This window comes from Tetrao urogallus, assembly GCF_951394365.1.
Source record: "Tetrao urogallus genome assembly, chromosome: 2".
In the NCBI taxonomy this organism is placed as follows: Eukaryota; Metazoa; Chordata; class Aves; order Galliformes; family Phasianidae; genus Tetrao; species Tetrao urogallus.
The window spans coordinates 6,984,897-7,009,930 of record NC_136814.1 but is presented as its reverse complement, the minus strand read 5'-3'; the positions used below and the strand labels follow the sequence as shown (position 1 = coordinate 7,009,930).

Sequence of the window (25,034 nt, the reverse complement as noted above, 5' to 3'; positions counted from 1 at the left end):
AGCATAAATCACCCAGCGGAGCCTCCCGCTATACTAATGAGGCTGTAAGCTTGTTTATGGACTAGCATCATTTCTATGATTATTTCCACCTTTTCAGTTTGCCTTCATTTGGCGGCAGGAGAAGTCAACTTCAGGAACGAAGTCACTGCTGACATTTTACAAATGCGGTCCGTAGCTGCTACCGTGTGGCTGGTCAGCGCTCCTCAAGTTTGTTCAGCAAGCTTTAAAAAGAGGGGAGGGGGGCGAGGGAGGGGGAGACTGTATCTCTAGAGACCTCGTGGAGGTGAGCGTCTCGAGTTGCAAAAGGAGATGGAAATGCTAAAATCCACAATCGACCCTTTAGACTTCTCTCCGCGGTTTGGTCTTTACGGGATCAATTTTCAATTTGAAAAAAGTGGAAGAGGTTAAGCAATTTATAAAAGTCTAGTGAAGAATTTGCTTTTCGGATAGCCGGGTGCTTTGTTATCCGCTCCCTCCCTTTCACTTTCTCTGGCTTGGGTCGGACGGGGCCAGGGTTTATTGTTTTAGGCTTTTCTGAACATGCACCAGTATTTACACTGGATTGAAAGCATTTGCTTCCAATGAAAATCTTGTCTTAGATTACAACCCAGCAGTGTAATTTCCCTCCCAGATGGGAGTAAAGTAGCAGTATTTGCCTAAAAACAGTAGGAAGAACAAACTGTGCATTAAGCCGAGGCTGTTTTTGGCTTGAGCTAATGATGTAACAGAAACCTTTTATTTGGGATAGGTCACTGCCAGGGATTGAAGGAGGTGATCTGGCTCGCGCTTGAAAGGTTTCTCCATTGTATCTACATAAGTCTTCACTTAAAAAATCCTGTTCCTAATGCTTCTGCTTTCATACAGCAGAAATAAACAGGAAAGGTTCTGGGGAGTGTTATAGGTGGAATGCAGAAAGCTTTTCCTCTCCTAATGGAGGATATAATTCAGGTGCCCCGGAGGCATGCTTTCAGGAATTCTCTTGCCCGAGGTAATGGGAAGCTCAGGCTGCTTTAAGGCCTTGATTATCTATTGATGCACAAAGCTGGAAAAAAGTCATCTCCCTTGGATTATAGTAGATATTTCCATAAATTATCAATGAGTCCTCCTCCCATCAGGCACGAGGCAATGCCTGCTAAATTAATCTGAAGGGGGTTTGAAATGAGGAGAGAGTGTGTTTTAAAAAAAATAAAGGGGGGGGGGGGAACGACACAATTGTAGGGAGGTGGTGAAAGGCAGTGTCATTAGGTTAGAAGCTTTTCATTTTTAATCAATGAATGCGTAATACTTTTCTTTTCCTTGTTTGCCTCTCTCAGACAGAAGTGGATTAGCCCGTGGAATTTTAAATGCTGTTGAGTTGTTTCCTTTGCTCATGTTTCTTTTATGAATTATTATTTTATATGGTGAATTGCTTCTCTGTATAAAAGCCCTTTTTTACATACCGAGCTTTCAAAGAATTTATCGGATATCTGATTTCTTCATAAAAGTCTTGTTTGTGTCTATAACTACTTAAGGTTACCGCCTCATTAAAGACACAGCCCAAGTTAGGACAGTTAGAAATTTGTCACAGTCAGGAAGGTACTAAAAATATAATGCTAATAATATCTTGTTTTAACTGCTGAAAGCTATTTAACAAATCATAATTTTGACAGCCTGCGTTCTTTTTGTGTTGATGATGGGCTTTTTTTGATTGGTAACAGAATTAGTTTTGGTTTAGCCCTGTTCAGATGACTTCCTCGATCATTCTTGCCCAAGAGTGTAGAAACCACTTGCTTAATAACATCACAGCTCCGCACTGATACCAATGTGATGTTTTTGGAAGCCAGGCTGTACAGTTTAGTCCACGTGCAAAGAGTGAAAAGATTGGATTTCTGTGTGGACTTATAAACTGCTTTCAGGGTTTGAAACAAAAATTGCATGCAAACTTGAGAACACTACAACTTTTGCTTTGCTCTGACTGCCAGCCCATCAGCCCAGACCAAAGCTGGCTGCTGCAGTTACGTGCTCCTGGAGACATGTTGCTAATGTGATGAGATGTGTCTAAGACCTTCTCTGCATTGAGGAAATTCATTCTGGATCAGTTGTTTAACGGGAGCAGACACCTTGCACTGATGCGGTGCATCAACACAAAGCTGGGTGTTAATTCCTACAGTGTATGTCAAATTGGTACCTACTTATCCCACTAAGAATTTCTATAGACTGGGCAGAGGGGAGGCCAGTTAGCTACCCGTGTCCCATCAAAAAGGCAGGGTAAGTTGGACATCTAGAAAAGACTTAAAGTAAGTGCTGTGCCAATCTTCTGGTTGTTTATGAATTTGGGGAGAGATTTTGGTATTGCAAGAGAGATGCATTCACCCAATTTTTTCTTCCCAGAGTGAGATGTTGTACCCAGCTTCACACACGGCCCTGGGGATGCGATAGCATCAATGCTTTCCTAATTGCCATCTCAGCCAAAGTAGCTGATGGGGATTAGTTTTGGGAAGTGACGCAGTGTGAAGAAAAGCCACCTTTTCAAATGGGATGCATTGGAAAAATAAATAAATAAATAAAAATTAAGCACTTTTTGTTTGGGTTACACTGATGAATCCAGTGGCAGAAATGGCCACGCTGTCCTTCAGGATAACCCAGACTGACACAGTCCTGAGACCCTCCCTCACCCCGTGTCTCTTCCCCCCCCAACCCTTCAACCCCTGGTGAATTACAATGTTAAAGAATTTATACCTCATTTAAATATTCATGCAGTTTATACCCAAAGCCAGGCTTCGGCTGAAGTATATAAAGGTAGCATAAGTCAAAATTTGATTCACTATATTTACAGGTGACGGCTTGGACAACAGTGTAGCTTCCCCCAGCACAGGTGATGATGATGATCCAGATAAGGACAAAAAGCGACATAAAAAGCGTGGCATCTTTCCCAAAGTAGCCACAAATATCATGAGGGCATGGCTGTTCCAGCATCTAACAGTAAGTGAACTCTAGATCACATATGCAAAATAAAACATGGGAAATGTCATAGTTGTAGTAGTCATAGAAAGCAAAAATACGTATTATGTTACTGACAGGCAGCTCAGGGAACTTTTCTGAGCAGAGCTGTTGCCTCATTTGCTAGCTGTCAGGGGAGGAGCATGGAGCGTATCTTTTTATGGTTTTGGGGTGTTTTTGTGTGTGTGTTGTTTCTAGATTTTTGGTTGGAGTTGCAGTTGTTAACAGGACGTCACCACAAAATGTGGCTGAGCTTATCCTGCCAACCTGGGAATCCTGTCCTGCCCTCTGCAGCTCCCTGTAGCTGACATGGGAATCACTGCTTTGGAGCAGAGAGCAGTTGCAAATAACTGGGGAGCTCTAAAAACAAAGCATGGGAAAACAAAGACCTTATTCACATGTTTGTCAGAAGCTTCACGATGAAAGGTCTGAATGTATCTGGTTTAATAGAAAAGTATAATTTTTTTTGTGAGATGCTCTCATTCCCAGAGTGTAAGTTACCACTGCATTTAATATCATTGAGGGGAGGGGGGTGGATGAGCAGCTATTTCTGTTGCCACAGCTACCTGCATTTATTTCTGGGATTAGAAATGAAAAGCTCTGGACAGGTGTGCGGGGTTAAGCTGGATGCTGGAGCTCCTTTAAAGAGTTTATATGATATCCCACACCTTCTAACGCTAGCATTTAGCCAAGTGTTTCTAATGCCATTCTTCTTTTTCATCAAATCCTGGTGATCTGTTGCTGTGTTGTCATCCACTGTGGGGATTTAAACCTTCGGCCCAAGATTTCCAGCCTGCTTTCTGTGCTAGTGGGGTAAGGCCCGGGCAAGGGAAGCCTGTGGCCTGCAAGCAGTGGTGACAAGCAGTGTTGGCCTCTCGTCTTGGCCTCTAGGTAGGGACAGGGTGACACTAGCAGCTGCCAGCTTGTCCAGCCCCGTGGAGTCCAGCCAAGGGCATGCTCCTAAAGCTGAGGCCATGCTCCTGCAGTTTGTCCCTTCGTCCCCCGCTGCGCCAAGAAACCAGATACCTGCATGACTCTTGTCAGCACGGGGATCAGGCGGGGAATTCTGCCCTGTGCTGTCCCAGGTTGCTATGAATGAACCTTCATGCCTGAGCGCTCCTCTTCTGAGGCAGGGGAGAGCTTTGAATGCCCCCTGTTTAATTCCACTGTCGACGCCAGCCATGCCACAGCTTTGCCAGCTCCCTAGCCCCATGTCATTTAGTGCATTGCCCCTAAAGGCGAAGGTCCCTTTTGGTTTGTTGCAGTATTACAGTGTCACAGTGACTTCTTGACTCTGATGAGCTGACAGGCCATTGCCTCCCAGCAGACAGATGTGAGTTATAGGGGCATCTCCATCCCAGATGGCCCAGGGTTGCCAGCAGTGCCCAAGCTGGCCTGCTGCAGCTTGTTCAGGTGTAGATTGGAGAAGATGCCTTGCAAGCTCTTCAGGCCAGACAGGGTGCAGGGTGCAAGGAGCTTTTCACTCTTTTGCTGTGAAATAATGGTGTGCAAAAGAAAAGAGGAGGGTGCCTGTGGAGCTTGCCTGGGCACATATTGCTGAGGTGGTTTCTTCTCCTGGAGAGCTCATGTGCAGAACCCCCAGGACTGGCACAGTGAAGCTGCTGTGTATGCTACCTTACAGCATTTAGCTAAAGCTTACTTCAAAAAATTCACCATCCCCTGTGCAAATGAAACCCAGCTAGGTGGGGCAGACAAAATTACTGCAGGACAGCTTTTCTTTCTCCTGGCAGCAGTGAGGCAGTTCCAGGCTTGCCTAGTTAGCTCAGTAAAGCAAAATCAGGTTGCGTTCCAACCCTTCATCGTGTAGGATCTTGGGGCAAAACTACTGCAGGTGAGGTAATGGATAGTTTCCCCAAAAGAAAACAACGCTGGACACTCTTGTAGGCTCTTTCAAGCCCATGTTGCAGCCTGAAATGCTCTTGCTGGAGTGGGAACCTCCCCTAGAGAACTTGTGCATCAGGGAGGGCTCCAGAGGTTCTTCTGGGGGAGACAGGCAGAGCTCTGCTGCTCACCTGCCTGTAGGTGTCAATGGCAAGGGATCTCTCCCTTTTGCCCCCTGTGCTTAACCTGCCTTCGCTTTTCCGTCTGCAAAATGGCAGGGGGGAAACGGGCAGCGGTTAAAGGTGAGGTACAGCCTCCCCTTGGCCTCCGCTAATTCCTAATTGGGCTGCTATGTAGGAGCACTCCTTTTCAAAAGCAAAAGATTTTTCTCACCATTATAATATTAATACACATCAGCGGCATGGAATTAAACAAAATAGACAGTAATTGCTGTGTCTGTCATACTAATGATTAATGGTTGGAAAGATTTAAAATAAATGGAGGTCTAATACAATCCTTTAAAAGTGTATAAGTTGGTTTAATTCCTCCTATGCAGTTGTTCCACCTCAAAGACTATTAAGTCTTCCTCTGTGTACTGACTTCATTTCCTAAGGTTTGTCCCTTAGTTCTCATTTTCCACTTAGGAGGAAAATCTTTTTTCTTTATTGAAGAAAACATCAAACGCGAGGCCATCGCCTCTCCTCTTGTTGAGCTGTTTGGCCAATAGCTCCCACTCAGTGTCACGCTGCAGCCCCCCATTATTTTGACTGATGTGCAGAGTTGAGTTGATGTATGCCCAAAGGGTAGTCAAGCGCTGTCTTCTGTGGATGCAGGCAGTATGCTCTGAAACACTTCAGGGGATAAATTCAGCCAAATTGCCTTCCTTTCTGTTCCCCAGAGAATAACAACAACAAAAATCAGCTAAAACAATACAAGGAGTGGTGGCCAGGCTCACACATAGGGTTTTGTGGTTTTTATTTTTTCATCATTGCTTTTCCAACCGACATTTTATTAAAGTCTGTGTTGGAATAGCTGCCTAGGTTGGCCATTAGTTAGGCAAAGTGTTGGAATAGCTGCCTAGGTTGGCCATTAGTTAGGCAAAGCATAGCGGTGGAACTTGTTGAGACTGATGTTGGTGGGTTGTTACACTGGCCCATATATTTTGATGTTTGTGAAATTGGGTTTTTGGAGAACGCTATGAATTTGGAGTGAAAAGCTATTTTAAAATAACCATTTAAAAAAAAAGAAGAAAAAAAAAAAAAAAAGAAAGAACCAAACAGGCTGCTGATAGTTTGAAGAAGTGAGGATGTCCCTAAACTGTAGAAGATGAGCTCCAAATGAGTTGGGCTTTATGGGGTGGGATTGGATGAGCTGAAAATACCATCATAGGGTATTTTCATAGGGGCTGGGGCAGAACAGTCCTGGGCTGGAGCTGGGCTCCAAAGGGTTGCCCTGAGGGTCACGTCAGGGTGTGCTGCAGCATGTTGCAGACCCCCCTTTTTTATTATTTTTTGGATCACTTTACATTCAGGGCTCATATCTTGCCACCAGTTTTCAAGCAGATCTCTGTAACATATAGCCCCTCAGCAGGGATTGAGAAGCAAGGGGAAAGCTTGGAGGAAGGGAAGGAAGAAAAATAATTCTCTTCAACTAGATCTATGGAAATGTAATTGTGGCAACAGGATTAGTTTCTGCTTCAGCCCGTGCTATGGTTTTGTCTCAGCAATTGCACCTTTCTGTTTAAAACTAAAAAGGAGTTTGGGGTGTGTTTTTTCAGTGTTTTGTCCACTCATTGTGAATTCTCTGCATGCTTTAAATCCAGGTTAATTTAAATTGTTGGAATTCAAACCTCATTTTGGGGATTATACAATGTAATTAGTTTGTTATATGATGAGTATTTGATGATCTTCACATTCATCATCTAATCAGGCCAAAAAAAAAAACCCATAAAATTATAATCCCCAAAGATGTTTAATAACAATTTAAACTATTGAAGGCTTTATTTAAGTACATTAGGGGATTATAAGCTGCTTCTTTTTTTTTTTTTTTTTTTTTAGTGGTGCCAAGAGGTAGATTCAAGGGCTTCAAACACCTTTTAAAAAACAAATTACCATGATTTAAAAAATGAATGGGCCAAGGATTTCCTTCATGTAAATCCCATAATTTAATCATCATTTTTAACTGCTTTTAAAACCATTTCCTTAAGAGGTTAAATCTTAGTGAAATAGGAGACAGAGCTGAAAATAAAATAGCTGAAATATGTTCACTTTAAGGTAAAAAGCAAAAAAGTTTGCTCTTTTTTCCATTATGTGTCTAGATCTTTGCATCTCTATTTAATAGCCAATACCATTTTAATAAGCAAGATAGCTTTTAATGAGCAATTTGCAATCTATCTAGCAAAGCTGGTATTTGTAGAAAATAATTTATTGGAACCTCCAGGGTTCTACGGTCTTGCTTTGGGAGGGGCATGAATTTGGCTCCCAGCCCCTACTCCTTTGGCTGGGTGCTCCTCTGTTTGGGAGGGGTACAACAAGAGGGCAGATGGGTACACCACAAGGCTGCTGGAAGCATAAAAAAGGGAAATAATTGGCAAAAACAGCAAAGGTTTTCTTTGTTCTCCTCACTGGAGGGTTTGGAGATATTAAAATAAAGCAGCCCCCCAAAAACTTTCCCCATAGTACTACTTACAGGATCCTCCATCCTGCACCAACTGGCTCTTGGTCTGAAAAATGCCAGAGAGCTCCTGCAGCTCATCTGTGTAACAGGGCTCAGATTTCAATATATCAGACTTAGAATGGGTTGTTGGCTTTTTTTTTTTCTTCCCCCTCCCCTTTATCCCAAATATGCAAGTCTCCTCTTTCACTTCATTTTACTGTGGGCAAAACTGTAAAAATCATTCTTCCCCATCTGCAAGTGCCAGCTGTCCTGAATTCCTCGGAAAGCCAGGCTCTTGGGGCTGTCACCAGAGCAAACCCATCCTGCAGGTTGATGGGAGTGCCTTGTAGTGAAGGAGTCTGGTCTTCTGACAGTCCATTCTGCCATGGAGCTGTGTGGCAGTTGTCCTTAACAGGAGAAAATGGGAAATGATATTGTGAGGGAGGGAAGTATACCGAGGCTCTGTCAGAATTGAATTGAGAGAACCAGAAAGGAGGACAAACAAAGTTTGGATAACTCCGTTTGAATTAACTTCTTAAATCTTGAGTTTGATAGAGAACATGGGCTGCCAAAACCCTAAGTTTTTTGTTTTTTTTTTTTTTAAATATAACTTCCTCAAATGTGTTACTTTGACCCGCTGTCCAGCCTCCATGGACCACCCCCTTTCTATAGCATGGGCGATTTTTTGCTATTTTAAAAGAAAAATATAAAAAGAAAAACTGTTGGATGGTTGGGTTTTTTTTTTTTTTTTTTTTGCTTGGTTTGTTTCGGAAAGATGCTACTCTTGGCAATGCTACTGTTGCTCTAGTTGCATGATTTCTTGGAAAGCACTCATCTTACGTGTTGAGATCTCACGCTGTCCTATAGATGGTTAAATTGCCAGCTCTGAGCTGTGCTACGTACCTTGGGTTTCAGGTCAGAAAATAAAAGTGTAGGATCCTTTAGTCAATGGTTCAAGGAAGCCGGTTTCTTCACTTAGGCTTTTCTCCTGTACAGGAGTTTGGTGTGGTTGTAACATCCAGTATTCAAGATCAGTGGTTCATTCTCATTTCTGTTGAAGACAGACACCGTGTTGTTTTCAGCTACAGAGTAGAAGCATCTCATCCCAGGATCCTTGTGGGCCTTGGGAGGAGCAGTGATCAGGGGAAGTGTTTTGGTTGATGTCAGAGTAGCTAGCAGTCTGGGCTAAGCTTTAGAGAGAGAGAGAGAGAGAGAGAGAGAGAGAGAGAGACAGAGAGAGAGAGAGAGAGAGAGAGTGGATTCCCAAAGGGCCATCCTTTTTTCCAGTTCCCACCTTGGAGGCACTGTTGTACTGATGTGGAAGCCACCAGCATATTACAGAATATGAATTATTCGGAAGCTGCTGAAATGCATTAGTATTTACACACCAGGAGAATTTCGCATCGAGTAGAAGCAAGGGAATACTGAAAAGCTGAAACATGATAAACATTAATTCAGATGTTAAATTATACTTGCTCTGGTTGTACTGGAACTCCTTTTGTTTGCATAAATCTTCTCAGAAATGAGTTTACCAGCAAGAATGTTTGCAGTATTAAGAATTTTTAAGTCAACACTAGATGCTTTGCTTTCTTCTCCACCCTCTTTTCCTCTTTTCAAATTTGCAGCTGTGATATTTTGCATGTGTAACTTCAGGTTTGAAAATTAACCTCCTTCAGTCAGGGGACAGAAAAGTGTAATGCAACTGACTGGCTTGCTGCGGTTTGAATGGCTGGCTGAAATTTGTGTGGCACATTTTGAAGGGGGGAGAGGGGTGAGGGAAAATCTGACCACCTATTTGTAAATCTGGAAGTATCTGCAGAAATATTTTGGCAAATAATTTGCAGTACTAAGTACACCAAAGGAAACAAGAGTATCTTGGCAAGCAGTTTGTGAGCAGGAAATGAGGATAAATTCATGGGCTCGGTTGTTCATTATTGGTTGTTTGTTTAGCTTGTCCTCTAACACAGTTGCTACAAAAGAGTCTATGTTGATTCTCAGATATGCTTATGTATATAAGTGCCAGTGTTAATTTTTTATTGGCAATCTCCTCACTCTTGAAGGAGTTTCACAGAGCAGCAGCAAAAGCTAGTGAGTGACTTAATCAGATCAGGTGAAGTGCCAAAATATGAGGCACCACACCAGTTGGGCACATATCTGATGTGATGTGTTAATCTGTGGTGTAAGATAAGCTGCCTTTCAGATAGGCTCAGATTTGGAAGTGGTACATAAAGTTGTGTAAGATTCATTCCCTCGCTCTGGCGTAGAATATCCTACATCTGTTTGCATGAACTTAACCCATGGCTGAATGAACTGATACTGCATGCATTCAAGAAGCCCTTATTCCTAATGTTAACTAATTATGATTACTATATACCCACTGAAATTTCCCAGAGAAAACTTTTATTGAGAAAAGTATTTTATTTCTTGATGGAAAGTTAATCTTTTCCATAAACAGTTTTATTCTTTCCCCCAAAATGTTCAGCTGAAAAATCTATTCTTCAGTGTATGGTCAGGCCACATTTACAGTTCTAGCTCCTCACCCTGTAACCTACAGCAATGCTAAATATATGTGTAGAGAGAAGGTAAGTAGGCAGAAAAGAGTTTAACTTAATATGTAGTTATTTAATTTACCTCGCCTCGTGCATCATTTCCTGATTTAGACCCATAATACTTTGCAGAGTACTCGTTTCATTCCAGTGGTGGGCCATCATTTTAATAAGGCAAGGTCTGCGAGACTCACCAATGGGTCTTCTGTTTTATGAACCAGAAACTTCTGCCCTGAAAGTGCTTCTCACATATTAGGTATAGCACAAATATTCCTTTACTGCTACTGGCTGACCCTTTTCAATCCAAATTGTGCAGCATAAAACATGTTGGGATTATGTAAAAACAAAACAAACTTACTCCCACTCTGATGCTCTGTGTCACTGATGCAAAAAGTGAGATGTTCTGACACTTACAAATGGGGGTCAGCTCAGGGTATATATACAGGATGTTTTTTGAGGAATTTCTTTATACTCAGAGGGAGATGGACAGACCTTATTTCAGGAAGCTTAAACTCTGTTTTGTAATGGCAACTTGAAAGTGACAGTCTTTTTCCCAGGCCACCTACCTGTACCTTCACCCAAGGCTTTGGGGTCCCTAGGTGATATTTCCAGGAATGTAAATGCAACATTATGCATCTAGTAGATCCATTGACAGAACCCTGCTAATTTGCCATGAGCACAGGAGATTGTGCGTGTGCACATGAGAATGGCAGAGAGGAGAAACCTTGGATCTCTCTGTCAGGCATCGCTGCATCAGGCCAACACCTGACATCCTGATGCCTTCCTTCAGTGTTAGCAGGCAAATTTCCTCTTCAGTGCATGGCAGCTCCCCATTTGTGACTCAGAAATGCAGAACCTGGCTGTGTGCAATGGCCAGCCTCGCCCCTGAGTGGTGATCTTGGGTTGGGAGACACGGTGGGCTGTGAGCTGCACCAGGGCAGAGTCATTCTGAAGCTGGTAACAACCAGAATCTTTAGATTCTTATTCATAAAATGCAATTTTAGTAATGTTTTCATAAACAGTAGTAATGGTGGTGTTTTAGTAAACAGTGGCATTAGTTGCATGAAAATTGCACCACATTGGCTTTAAAATTACTCCACCTGTCTGGATGAATAGGATTTTCAGTGTGGAAGCACACAGACAGCTGCTGCTAATGTTTTCTTCTCCCTGTGCAGATAATACTGGCAAATCTACAGCCATAAAGGCCTGGTTTGTGATGTAAAACGGTACCTGACCTACTGGCTCTGGTGCTACAAAAGGACCAGCTTTAATTACTAATAGCCGTGTTTTAGTTTTGTACTTGTTGATGTAAAAATGTCATCTTAGAGCAGTGTAACCTCTGGTTCAGTTCCACTGGAAACGTTACACTTGCCACAATTATTTTCAAAATAAGCTGTGCTCCTCAGTGGCAGACTAAAATCCTACCTTGTTAGCTTGCAGATAATTAGCAGGACTCTGGCCCTCTGGGTCCCTCTGCCCTTCGGTCCCGCTGGTTCCCCTGCACCTTGGGGATGCACTGGGATGAAATCTGAATCATGCCCATGTGTGTTTAAGATCACACTTGATTTAGTTGTAGGACTGTTTCTCCTTTGTATTGGATGGGTATAACTCACTGACGCTGGGAATTTGTGGGACAAATTCTCTCCAAAACCCCTGCAGCTGAAGGGGTTGGTCATAGGTGGAATTGGTAGCAAGGCAGCTGTCTGCAGCATGTGATGATGCAAAGTTTTAACTGGGGCCTTGAATTACAGAGAGGGGACTGGTGGGTGCATGGTGACCCTTGCTATTTTCCAATGGGTCTGTAGGGCAAGGTACTGCCTGATGCCATTCCAGCACCTGGATGTGGATTGGGATGGCATGCTCTCAGACAATACCACGTCTGATGCCACAAGGGCAAATTTCTCGCTCCCAAAAATTCACTAGGGCTTCAAAAGGGTTAAAGGCTGTAATGGTGCCATTAAAAATCCAGCTTGCCAATGAGCTATTTTGTGCGAATGGTATAAATATAAGATACACTTGTCTGACTCATTTGCAAGCATTCTTTTTGACTTCTTTCACACAACTGGTGTTTTTGTGTTTAATTTAACAAGAAATGAGTAGTAAATGAAAGCTGCTGCCTGAAATCCCACTGTGAGCGTGTTTTGCACTTGGCTCCCCAGTGAAAAGGCAATTTGTGAAATTATGTGATAGAGTAATTAGATGAAGCCAGGGCTTCTGATTGTTGCCATGCGTATGTGGTAAAGGTTTGCTGGGGGAAAAAACGGATTATTACCCTGGCAAGTTGGCTCAAAGCTTCTTCATTTATTTGTAAACAGAATATTTAGTGACCGCATAGGAAGTAGCTGTAATCACCAGCTCGTAAAGAAACCACAGCAGAGCTTTTGGATTTTTACAGAGTGCTCATGTAAAATTTAAGCTGGGAGGCAGAATCCCTGTTAATGTAATTAGGATCTAATTTACCACCCTTTGCACACAGATGTAATAATGTCTAGATATTTATTCTATCTTTAAGCACATTACATATACCTCAGTGCAGCAGTTACTGAACAGAAACAGGTGTGAGCACTTTCCGGATTCATTTTTACACTGTAAACACACAGCGATTTAAGAGGAAATATTTACCAAAAAATGAGGGGAAAGAATGTCTGCAAATGAGGCAGTAATGGACAGTTGCCCTTTATGTACTGATGGATTTCTCAGTGGTTAAGTAAATTAAAGCAAATGCTAGAAAAATCAATAGGCTTGCAGAGTCTTGGTTGTGCCTCATAGACTTCAGGACAGAATGACAGATGTGGTGCATATGACCCATTTAAGTATTAATGCTTGGGAAATTGCCTCTGCGTGCAAGGTTATAGGCCTCGAAATATTGTTAGATTAAATTACAGACAATAATATTTTTAAGGATATACGGAATTTATATGTTTCAGTTTAGTTGCTCCTCTGCCTTACACTGGCTTTGGAAGATGAGTTGCATGCTTGTTTCCCTGGAACAGTAAATCAGATTTTTTTAAATGTTCGAGCACTGAACTTTCAAGCTCTTCACTTGCAGCTGAGGAGTGGCAAGTGTGTGGCATGCTGTGTCTGCTTGACAATAGCCAGGGAGTGCATGAGAGCACTGGCAAACGTAGCACAGAAGCCAGCCTAAATGGAATCCCATTAAGAGATAGCTTTCCAGCGCTGAGTGGGCTTGTGCAAGCCGTCTTGCTGTCCTCCATGGTGGCAGCAAAGCGGCAGAGCACGCAGGCAGCAGCCATGGCACTGTGGGCAGTGGGCTGCAGCCACACACTGGAAGCAGACAGCTTGGTGTGCCTGCCACTCCCGGCCTCACCGCTCTGTATCTCTCCCTTCCTCACTTTCCTCTGCCTTTTCCCCAAAACACACAAAGAGGAGTGAAACAAAGGCTCTCTGTTGTGCAGCGATGCCTGGCTGGCCGCGGCCGTCAATGGCAGGCCGGTGATTACTCTGGGGCCTGTGCAGGAGGGAGGCTGGTCCTGCAGGCTGCCAGGCCAGGCCGAGCGGTGACAGCAGCTTGTCACTTGCCTGTATCCAGCCTCATTGCTATGGTGACAACGCATCACGGGGACTGCTGGGCAGAGTCCTCACAGGCTGCTTGAGCTCTTGGCCCTCGGCGGCACAGCGGTGCCAAATCTCCGCTGACAGGAGCAATGCACATCGCTCCTAGCATCAGCCTTGGTGACTTCTTGCCTTGGTGACAAACATCATCTTTACCTGTTCATTTTGATGTCCCTCACTGGCCTCCTTGATTTATTTGTTGTTGCACAAGCTGAAATGCTTTCACCTGGAGCCTGGTGCTTATCTGCATGGTGGCTGTGGTCTGTCCTGTTGTAGGTTTTGCCATATCCTTACGTTGTCAGCCTGGCCGTCACCCTGCATGATTAAGAAAAGATATGCTGGCTTTATAACCATCATTTTGCAGTGTTCATCTTTGTATTTTAAGGCTGCAAATTCATCTTCTGGTTTAGCAGCAAATGGCAGCTCAAAAAGAAGCAGCCCTGGCCAAAACGCACTGCTACATTTCTGTGTCTAAAAGTTCACTTTTTTAGAAACTTCTGTTATTACATTTATTCCCTTTGAGCAGATTGGTTTTTTTGTTTTGTTTTTTTTCCTCCTCCCTGTGATGCCGAAGTACATTTGGCAGTAATCAGTTTATTCTTATTAGAAGCCTGGGTAAAAGGCATAGTTGCTGAGTCAATTTGCTCCCTTTACTTCCCTATTGAGCATTAATGTGTCCCAGTCCCCACCCCTTACAGCGAGACCATCATCAATTATAGGGCTGACAGGAGCCTGGGACTCAGTGCAACTCCTTGGGGTTATTCATCTTGCACCAAAAAACCTGGCACTCAGCAGCATTCATCACTTCCCCCTACCTAAAATGATGGAGTAAACGGTGGGGTGAATCATCAGAGGGAAAAAGGGAGGAAATGAGTTTGCATATGTTACAGGCAACTTTGGGTTTGAGTAGCAGGAGAAATAGTACCACCACCTGAATTTGCTCTGGTTTGATCCCATGGTGCGTGTATTTACTCCACACACCCCAAATCCCCTCTGGCAGGAAATATTTTGAAGCGGGATCCTCATCCTTAAATTTGATATGGCAAACATTTTTTCTCCAAAACTTCCAGAAATAGAAAAGCACAAAAACGCTGCTTTGTTACAGACATCCCCCCTCCAAAGAAAACAAAGCAAACCCAACCTAACCAGCCAAGTGAATCCAAACAACGAAACCTCAAACTTTTTACAATTATATCAATTTTCAAAGTTATCTTGAGAAAATAAGGGTCTGTGCTTCACTTCACCCCCAAAATGTAATGCAACCGCGATAAGGCAGGAGAAATTCCCCGGGCCATCCACCTGGGTTGTTTTTGCACCGGTGCTGTGGTGAGATGGTTGTCTAAATAAACAGAGATTACGTGGAGGGCTTTATCTCAAAGCTGGCACCGGTTATCGCGCCGCTTCCTCCCACTCCCTCCCTCTGATTGTGGGTTGTATAAGAAGACTTAGCAAGCATAACTTACAGCTGATAACCTTTGAATGTTAGTTCAAGGAAGCTGTGCCATAGTAACAAAAATCACACAAATGCTATTGCAGCCGATTGGAATGAGTAGTGATTTGACCGTAACGCTGATTTAGGTGAAATACTCACTTAGCATTTTGCTCCAAGAACCTGATTTGAATTTGGCCTCTACAGAAGCGATTGATAACTTCAATATTTGAGCAGTAGTGAAAGATGTCTGAAATGAGCTTGTGTTTGCTCTTCAAGCCATCTTTCTACTAGGGGTGTTATTTCTAATTTTATTTGTTGAAGGAAAGCTGTGATGTGTCACTTGGACAAGTAGCGTCAGCCTTAATGCTGGGGGTCAGTTGAGCAATTGAGCTTGATGCAGCTACCACTGCTGTTTGGGTTTTGTAAATGATACCTGAGAGCAGGTGTAAAAATTGGAAAGAGAGAGTTGATGGTCCTCCATAAAAGCAAAGAAGCTGCCGTGCTGTGGTTGAGAGCAAGCGTGGAATCCCAAAGGCTGCCCTTTATGAGTGTATGTTGGTGTAACGATGGCAGGGGTGATATGCAATGGAGAGGAGGATAATGGTGTGTGGATTCTTGGCAACATGCTCTCCAAAAAAAAAAAAAAGAAAAGAAGAAGAAGAAAGGAGGGAAAGGAGGGGGAAGGCGTCCACTCATACCGCAAGGCAATGTCACCACGATGTTGGGCAGCCAGCTCACAGCAACTGGGGAGTGCGGGCATTTCTGCCCTTGTCGCTTGCATTACCGTGGCGCCACGCACTGCAGTTATACAATGCATAAAAGCGAGGGTTATTTCTAGGACAGATAATTGAACATTAATACTCGTTGACATTGTCGTAGGAATGATATGTCAACCTGACAGGGCCTATGTGCTTACATCTGCTGATCGGCTGCAGACGAGGGGATGTGTGGCAGCTCAGACCCGGGGCCTTGCTGCTGCCCAGCCAGGGAAGATCCAGCCATTAGTCATAAGCTGCCATTGTGGTCTGCCATGCTGAAACACTGCATCCTTAGCGCTGCACTGGCATGAGTGACGTGGTTGCCTGAAACAACTGGTTCCAGTCTACCTAGATAAAAATAATGAAAAAAAAAAGAAAAAAAGGCAGAATAGCTGAGTTCCTCTGGATGGTTGAAAGCATGATCAAGTTTGGTAAGGTATTTTCTGATTAATTCCATCTTAGGAATTAAATGACATAAAAATGATAGCAGAACTGGCATCTTTTTTATATTTTTTTTATCCTTTTCTTCCTCTTCTGGATGTCAGCAGACCCTTCAAGGCTCTAGATAAAGTAGTCACATTGCAATCGCACTCTTATCCCCTCCTGGCCAAAACCATACGAACAGTGCCTTTCAGTATCATTTTATAATAAGTCATCAGAGGACTAATGCCTTTGTCACAGTATTTCTATAGCCACACTTTGCTGCAGAAGTAACTGTGCAGGGAACAAGCAGCAGACAGAAAACAATTACGGGGTCTCTGACACTGGAGTCAGTTCTACTTTCTTAAAATAGGGCTAAACATTATGTTTGTAATGTCTCACGTAGAGTTTGGCTCTGCATAAAATGCTATAAAATAGGGCCCTTGAGAACATCCATTATCACATTTTGGTTAACATCACAGATTTTAAAAGTCCCAGTTGCACTGAGGCCATGAAATAAGGCTTTCATCTGTAAAGATCTAGTTTCTCTTTGTTATTAAAATAAATGAAGCCATTAAACAAAATATATGCATATAATAGTCAAGTTCATCATTTTGTATCATCAAAATGATAAATTCTACTTTTTTTTTTTTTAATTGGAGTAATCATCTTAGAAAGGTTCATGTATAGAACGAGATCAAATGTTCTTACTCAGTCTTTCTTACTTTATGACTTGTTAGTGCTGACATTTTTTTGGTCTCTGGCTACTTTCATTTAGATCTTTGTTCAGAAAGGGAGGGAAGCAGGGAGGGTGTTTTTGAGCTTGGTATTGAAATATGAATTAATTAATTGTTATTATCCTTGTGAATTATTAATGGCCGTCATATCATAAACATGCTGGAAGTGACATGCTATCTAAATGCTTTTGCTTCTAAATACGTTGGCTGTTTCTTTTATGGTAGTATCTGTGCAGGCATCTGCACATGCTGGATGTGTCTAGACCTTGTAGGAGAGCAGGGAAATGGAGATGCTCTGGCTAAGGATGGTTTGGCTGCTCACTTCTCAAAGCTGATTTCTCTGGGTTTGGAATAGCGCCTTCCAAAATCCACTACTCTGTCCTCAGCCATTTGTCTGTCATCCTGCAGAAGACCTCAGTGAGGTCTGCATGTTTGTGGACCAGGGCTTGTCCCCTGCACTGGCCGTGGAGAGCCCCAGGAAGAGCCTTGCCCTATGAGCTTTCCCACTGACATGCAAAGTCGATCCCAGCCCTCAGTGAGGGAGGATATGGCTTGGTTTTGTCAGGGCTTTGAAAACGACATGGAATTTAGCAGAGGGCTGCACTGATGTTGGAGAAAAGGTTGGGTTTGATGGAGAGCCGTTGTGATCCAAACAGGAAGGGGGAAAATCATATCCTGGAGAGCATCCAAGCCTTTTAAATGACATTTTTATAAAGAAAGGAATTAATATATATTGAACTTGTGAGTAAATGCAGGCTAATTTAGGGTTAAATATAGAGATCTGGGGAAGAATCAGGATGTGTTTTTTTTCCTGGCTCTCAGGAGCTCCGTATTCCGCCTTTTTGATGCGGTCCTTGCGTGCATAAAGATCATCCTGGAAGCACATGCCTGTTTTAGTCTTAAATTCATTAGCATTTAGTGCTGGGTTTCTTTGCTAAGTAGGGTAAATAATTAATGAGAGCTGTTTTGTTTTGGAGACTTCTTAATTCATCTCTCGAAGTTAAATTTTAGCCCGGGCTGGTCAGGAAGCCTGTGTTTCTGCTCAATTCTACACCCTGAAGCCAGTCAAAGAGATTTCACACGCTGAGTTTGTGTGGATAAATGAATTCACTTGTCAGAAAGCAGAATTGCTTAGTCAAGTTTACAGAGTTAAGGCTTGGCCAGTTTATTCATGTATGTAATCTTACTGAACTCGGGCCATTTTAACAGAAGGGAACTCATTAGATCTAAGGAATGATGAAGATAATTTATGAGGGACTTTCATGTTAAAAGGTAAAACTAATGGAGAATGAACTTAACAGAAATGTAGAAGCTCGGATGAATTAAACGGGAGAGCCTGAAATAGCTCGCTCTGTGTTGGGAAGTGAAGCCCTGCTCTAGCCCAGGTAAATTGCATTTGAATTTCATCCTCAGATCTGTATGAGCTCCTATTTGGCAGATGTTGAATTGATAATGCCTACGTGTTAAAGAATTCTGATTGTTTCTTTTGCCACCTTTGCAGCTTATGAAAATGCAAGTAGACCTTCCTAATGAATATTAATAGGAGTGATGGCTGGATAACACATAAGCCCGTGGCTCTTTGGAGCTCGGATGGGGTAGTTGGAGAATTCTTGTGGCTGGGAATTTACATGCTTTTTAAGAATAAACTTCTCAAATGCTTTTATATTCTCTTTTAAAAGCTGATGTTTGTTAACAGCAGCATGCTCACACTGCGTGGTCTTTTTTCCCCCTCTTTCTCTCTCTAGACACATAGTGAGATTATTACTACAGATGAGATCTCTGTGCATTTTAAAACAAGGCAGTTTGTTAGATAAGGAGTGAAAAATGTCCCATCTCTTAAATTTACCTTCAGTCAATTGTTACCTGTATCAATAGAAATGGTTTATTTTATTTTTTACTTATTGTTGCTTTTCACACGTGCCATTCTCTCACACAGCTGCGACAGTTATTAGAAAGATAGGGAAATGACACTGATGAATTGTGGATACCCAGAATCCAAAGTAGCACTCGTGCTGTTAGTTAATAGGGCAGCTTGTTAGGCTATCTCAGAGCCCTCACACATGGGCTCTGCTAGAGCAGTCCTCTCTGGGCCTCAGGTTTGCTCACTGGTGGAAGTCACCTCTGCTAACCCTTCACCTGATGCCATAGATCCCATTGATCTGTTACCTTCCCTCTCCCAGAGGTTGCTGGTTATGCAAAACCAAGATGTCTTTTTCTTTAATTAATTTAAAATGATAATTTGAGTGATTCAAACCTCATCCCTGTAGTAAGGACTCATGCCTGTCTCCTGTGTGGCTGTGCAGGGCAGAACTGTTTTACAAAGCTGTAGTTTGGGACACTTCCCTGTGCTAGTGAGTGATGCATTACAAGGGGATTTGTATGTGTTCGAGGTGTGGCGATGCTCTTAGAGGATTTCATTTAGATTCAGTAATTAAGATGCCAATCCTCACTGCTGGACGGATAAGTAATAATTACTCTGAGTGCTCTGAGTTTGCAAATGAATTTTTGATTCAGAAACTTTGAAATGTGAAAAAAGAAAAACAGTTTTTAAAAGAGAAGCACATTGATACAACACATTTCCCCTTTTGCAAAAGGGCTTTTCTTTCCCTTCCCTTGTCATGACAAAAAGGCTTATTTTTTTTTTTTTTCAAGCCAATATAACAGGAGAAGAGAGAAGAGGGGGGGAGAGTCATTAAAATGCAGTTCGTTCAATTATGCCCCGTTATTTGTCATCTTTATGGCTTTCCTATAGTTTTCATGGCACCTTTAATAGTTCGCCTGGTCAGGGAAGGTGAGCTGGAATGTGCACACACTTGGCTGCTGCCGCGAGTGCCGCCGAGCTGCGCTCCAATCCCCGTCCCTGCAGATTTTAATGTCCCCGCAGACTGCTGGCAGCCTGCTTCCAGCTGTGGCAGGCATGATGCAGTGAATTGCTTTTGAATGTTCTTTACTCAAATAGGCAGTAATTACAAGCTTAAAGAGGTTTAGTGGTCCAGTAAACTACATAATCACCCCTGAATTAGCCTGGGCTCATCAGTTGCAGTCCAGCAACCTCAAGACTGCTGTTTGTATGCAGGCTTGATCACGTAGCAACCTGAGCAGCAGGTGTGGAACAGCAAGAATCCCCCATAAACACAACTGTCTACTGGGGACAATGATCTCTAATGAGATGAGGCTACAGCATCGCTGTAATTTAAGTGGGAAAATTAGCGCTGGAGAATGTGCACTACTTCCAAGAGTCTCTGCATCTTCTGAGAGCAGTGTTGTTTCTCTGGCTTTTTTTTTTTTTTTTTTTTTTGGCTTCCTCCTGGATCTTTAAATGCATCTTTTTTTTATGAAGAACACATTGTGTTTTTGCTTATAAGTTGCATGGGCTTTATTCTTTTACAAGGATACGTTGTGAATATTTAATGGTAGACGGGGCGTTTGTTCAAGGACTTTCCATGCCAACAAAGCAGCGTCGTGAAATAGCAGCTTTATCTTTTCACTTCTTTCTTCGGCGTTTTCTGTGTCTGTTTGTTTGTTTGTTTGTTCTAAATAGAAAATGTTTTAATGTGAAATGGCCCTTGTGTTGGTATTGGAGATGGGCACCTCAGTGTGGTGGGTGCTGTGAGTTTTCTTTGCATGTCTGCTTGGTCCCTCCAAGAGAAGCTGTGGCCCAGCTCAGGGTGGGGGATCCCCAAGTTGCTTGGTTTCTTCATGACATGGATGCTGTCTCCATCGGGATCCTCCCTGCAGCTCCTGCTCCATTCTAAAGCTAGAGGCTGCTGTTAGGGACATTGCCCCATCACTCCAGGATGCAGTGGGAATGTTTTTGTCCCCTGCATGCAGAGCGAGCCTGTGAAATACCAAAAGCAGCCTGAAAAGGACTGAATGCACAAATCAAAGCTTTAGGTGGAGCTCTGTGGGATTACACTCTCTGATGCTGCAGTTTAGCAGAGATTGCGGAATTATTTCCGAGCCCACCTGTTCAGAAAGTCATTTAAGGTAGTTAAGGACAGTGACTTATTGCTGGGAACAGGCTTCTGATCAGGACATATTTACCTGAGCTAATCTGTTGTGGGCTGGCTCTGACAACAACAGGAGCACATTGACGGAGTTGCTGGCAGCTCCCCTTCCTCCAGCTCAACAACCCACCAGGAGTGGTGCTGCCTGAACTGAAAACTTTCATTTGCAGGGTGGGAATTTAGCCCTAATGTGGTTGGAAGTCTGAGGGTGCATTTCCTCAGTTACTTCAGTGTCGCTTGGATGTAATATTTCACTGCTTTCGGTCATGCGCTGTGCTGAGGATAGTTTTGCTGATCTTATTCTTGCAGTTCTTATTTTAATTACCTTGTCCTTGGTTATTTTTAGGTTATGGTACAGTAATAAGGTAATAATAAAGAAAAACAGGGCAGAGAACGGGGAAATGCATTGGCCATGTCCCATTATCACAAATTGTCTTGACACTAGAGCAAAAAATCACCTCTTCAGCTTATTAAGAGAAGTCGATGTGTGTGTGTCTGTGCAAGCACTGCGTTTGTGTTTCTGCCTGAGCATATGTCCAGGCACTACAGGAATGTTTAGCATGGGGAAGTCTCTGCTCAGTTGCCCTGGTATGGCGGGGGAGTGCTCCAGCCGAGGGCTGGTATGTGCGGAGCAGGCTCCAAGCACTGAGGTCTATCAGTGTCTCCAAAAGGAAATAGCAGGAGCACCGCTGCTTGGCCTGGCTGAAACTGAGCTGGAAAAGGCAGCGGGGAATGATACATGGTATGGAAGGAATAATATTATAGCAGCCAGGGGATGGATTAGGTCAGTTAAAAGGTTTTTCCATTTTCTGACTTCTGTAATATCCTGTGCAAGGGATGATCTGAACTTTTTTTTCCTTAATGAGTGCTCACGTTATGAAAAATGTGATGGGGCCACCAGAGAAGTGTTGGCAGCGCATCCCAGCCCATACCATGCCTCTCCACTGGCCTTGGAGAGGATATTTATGTTAGCAAATGCCAAAACTTGTTCACAGACAACTCTTGCAAGAACATTATTTACAAAAGGAGAAATGGGAAGTAAGGAAAGCACAGAGCTTTCCTTTCCCCCCAGCATGACTCCTTAGTTAAAGTGTCACTGTTGTCCATGCCTCCTTCCCCTTCTCCAGCCCCAACTAATGAAAGCCCCCACCTCCCACCTCCCTGCCTGCAAACCAAACACAGTCCTGTTTGATCAGCTCACACCGTGGGCACACATTCAGATGTTCAAACTTTGGGAGCCTGGCTCTGTTCTTGCAGCATGTGCTTTCCTTAGGAGACCCTGATCCTGCCTCCTCTCCTCCCCTTTTATTTTCGGCGTGGGTTGTCGATGCCGCCTGCAAAACCTTTTGCAAGGAGAGCACTGGGAAGCATCCCAGAGCCCATCGGGTAGGAAGTGCTCATGCAGAAGCTGTGCCGCAGCGCATGGCCCCACTGTAGCAGCAGAGGGCTGCAGCATCGTGTCACACTGCAAGTTTTTATGCATTTTTAACTTTACAAGGCTGAGCGTGCCTGTTGGTTTTGCGTTTGCAGTTAGCAGTTCAATAGCTCCGGCAGCACCAGGATTTAGTAGCAGTAACGCTATGAAAATCTCACTGCGGGGATATTAGGCTGTTATAATAAGTTGAGGAAATATTTTCTTTCGGGAGAGGAAAAGGCTGGCTTTGTCTGTAGAGGGACAGTGTCGTATGGAGCGTGTTTTCCTGCTGGGCTGAAAAAGCGACGTGGAGTTTTAAATGCCAGAGCCAGCACGCACTTCAGCGGCATTATCAAGCTGACTCATTGCTCTCAGCCAAGGAAAGGACTGTGCAAACTTTGCAGAGGGCTTTTTCTTCCTCACCTCATAGATGCATTCCTAATAAGACAACTTCCTGCTCGCTGCTCAGTATTTCCTCTGGCGTGCGAGCCAGTCCCCAGTGATAAACAGAAGCAAGTTTTCAGCTTCCGAGTTGAATTTTTTTTTTTTTCCCTGGCGGCTCACCTCAGCTCAGCAACTTCTTGTAGCTGGAATATAAAGGAGGTCCCAGAGCCTGTCTGTGAACTGACCCACGCGACGCGCAGCACAGGCAGTGTGCTGTACACGTTCTGTATCGCTGCCCCTACATACACAGTAGCAAGGGAAGAAAGCAGGTTGAAGCCCCATGACTTCCCCAAGTGCGATCCAAACATTTCTGGCTGCTGGCAAAGGCAGGAACCCCCGTTATTCTTTGTGAGTGCCGTGTGTGTGAGGATCCAGGGCTCAACTGCTAGAAATTCAAGCTATGTTCTTAGACTACACCATGCACTGCTTTTGTGATGCAAATGGCAGGCACAAAGTGTCCCTTTGATAATGTGCAGTCAGGAGACAAAAAAAGCATTCACTGAAATAGTCAAACTAATTCATAAAGCCAGGAGACAATAGGCATGCATTATGGATATATAAAAAAAAATTATAGTAGATCAGTTTGATTGCGAGCAATGTAAACAGTTGAAATGTAAACCGGGGAAGGTGGGGGGCAGTGCCGACTCTGTGCATGGGTAAGGCAAGGATCTGGAGTTCAGCGTCAGGCGACTGGCAGTTTATGCTTATGGTTATGCTGAGTTAGATGCGGGCTGAGTTAGACAAGCTGATAACATCATCACAGTGTTATTTTCCTTTGGCACTGAGGCTAGCAAGGGGTTAATAGAGGCTCTGGAGAGCTTAGGTTTGGGGGCTTAGTTTCTCTCCCATCACACTCGGGGGTTTAGCTCAAGGTCAGCTGGCGTTGGAGCATTAAGCTGAGCTCAGGAGGAGGCAGAGGGCTGGAGGAAGGGGATGAAAGAACTTCCGAAGCCGCCCTCGGACACATCCAGCCAAGCGGCAGCGCCGCCGCGATAAGGGCTGCGCTGGAGCCCTGCCACCACCCCTCCTGTAGGGCAGGTCCTCCCCTTTGCTGCAACCGTGTGCCAGTACAGCGGGCAAGTCAGAAAGGCAGAGCATGTTCCTGGTGCCTGATGACCAGCATGGGGAAGATAAAGTGCTGTCCTGGCATCCAACATGGGCAGTGCGGTGTGGAAAACTGGATGAAAGCAGTGCGTTTGGACAAGGAGTGTCATTAAGATAGGAACTTGGGTGCGTTCCATCTATACGTGCTGTAGACTTTACCCACTGGCCGTAGTCAAAGGTGGTTTAAAAAAAAAAAAAAAGGAAAAGAGATCTTATTGTTTGTTTTGCTAAAAGTGATCTTGGCTGCATTAAAAAAGGGCTTTTATTAAGCTGCTGCTCTCTAAATACCATTCATAAAACGGTGAAGGGAGAATATGATGGAAAGTTGGGTTTTTCTCCCTGTCACTTTGATTTCTTTGTTACAGCTAAAACGACTGCTCTGACTCATATTTTGCATAGTTATTTTTACCTTTTCAAATGTTCCCTAACTGTTCGTATTACCCTGGGCAAATCCCCCCGGGATAATTTTCATTTGCATGCAGACTTTGATGGTGTTATTAAGCAATCACTTCTGTACTAAGTCATTATTAAAAGTAATACCACAGAGCCTCAAAAACACATTAATGGTGCCAAACAATCCGCATTTCAGTGCTAGATTTATGGTAAGGGAAAAGCACTAGGTCTCCTACTGTTAGGTGGATGTTGCTCTGTAATGCTGTAGCAGCATTACCAAATCCGAAAGAACAGCATTATAAGAAAAAATCCAAGCTGGGCTCGGAGGTCATTTGCTCTCAGCCTTACATTTCAAAATGCTGTATTTTGCTTTCTACCTTTTAACTAAAAAAATTCCTTTTGGATTTGCCCCTTTCCCTGGCAAGAGCATGCCTGCAGCCTCCTAGCAGCCCAGGCTGGGCTGGTTGTGGAAGGAGGCTCAGCCCTCCCTACGTAATCACCCTTTTATGGCTTTCCCCAGCTCTGGAGGTGTTAATGCAGATCAAATGGAAAACACTCCAGCAGGAGCATTACAGCTACTTGCACTGCCCCGCGCATGGTCCCAATCGTTAATTCTTATTGTGAGACCTACAGGTAATTCTGTTTGCTCTCCTAATGCATTGCAGCTCTCCCGGTGGTCCGGTGTATCTTTTCTCAAATTCCCATCTTGATCAATTGTTTGCAAATAATT

The 25,034-nt window shown here is 43.6% G+C and overlaps 1 protein-coding gene across 2 annotated transcripts in view; it reads left to right on the top strand.

Annotated features, from left to right (window-relative positions):
- Positions 1–25,034, top strand: part of MEIS1 (Meis homeobox 1) — a gene marked incomplete at its 3' end in the record, with an annotated part of 90,741 nt that overhangs the window by 43,144 nt on the left and 22,563 nt on the right. For both annotated transcript variants that reach the window (XM_079532446.1, XM_079532447.1), the window contains exon 7: positions 2,816–2,961. In XM_079532446.1, the coding sequence (XP_079388572.1) occupies positions 2,816–2,961 (146 nt within the window). The remainder of the gene's footprint in view (positions 1–2,815; positions 2,962–25,034) is intronic.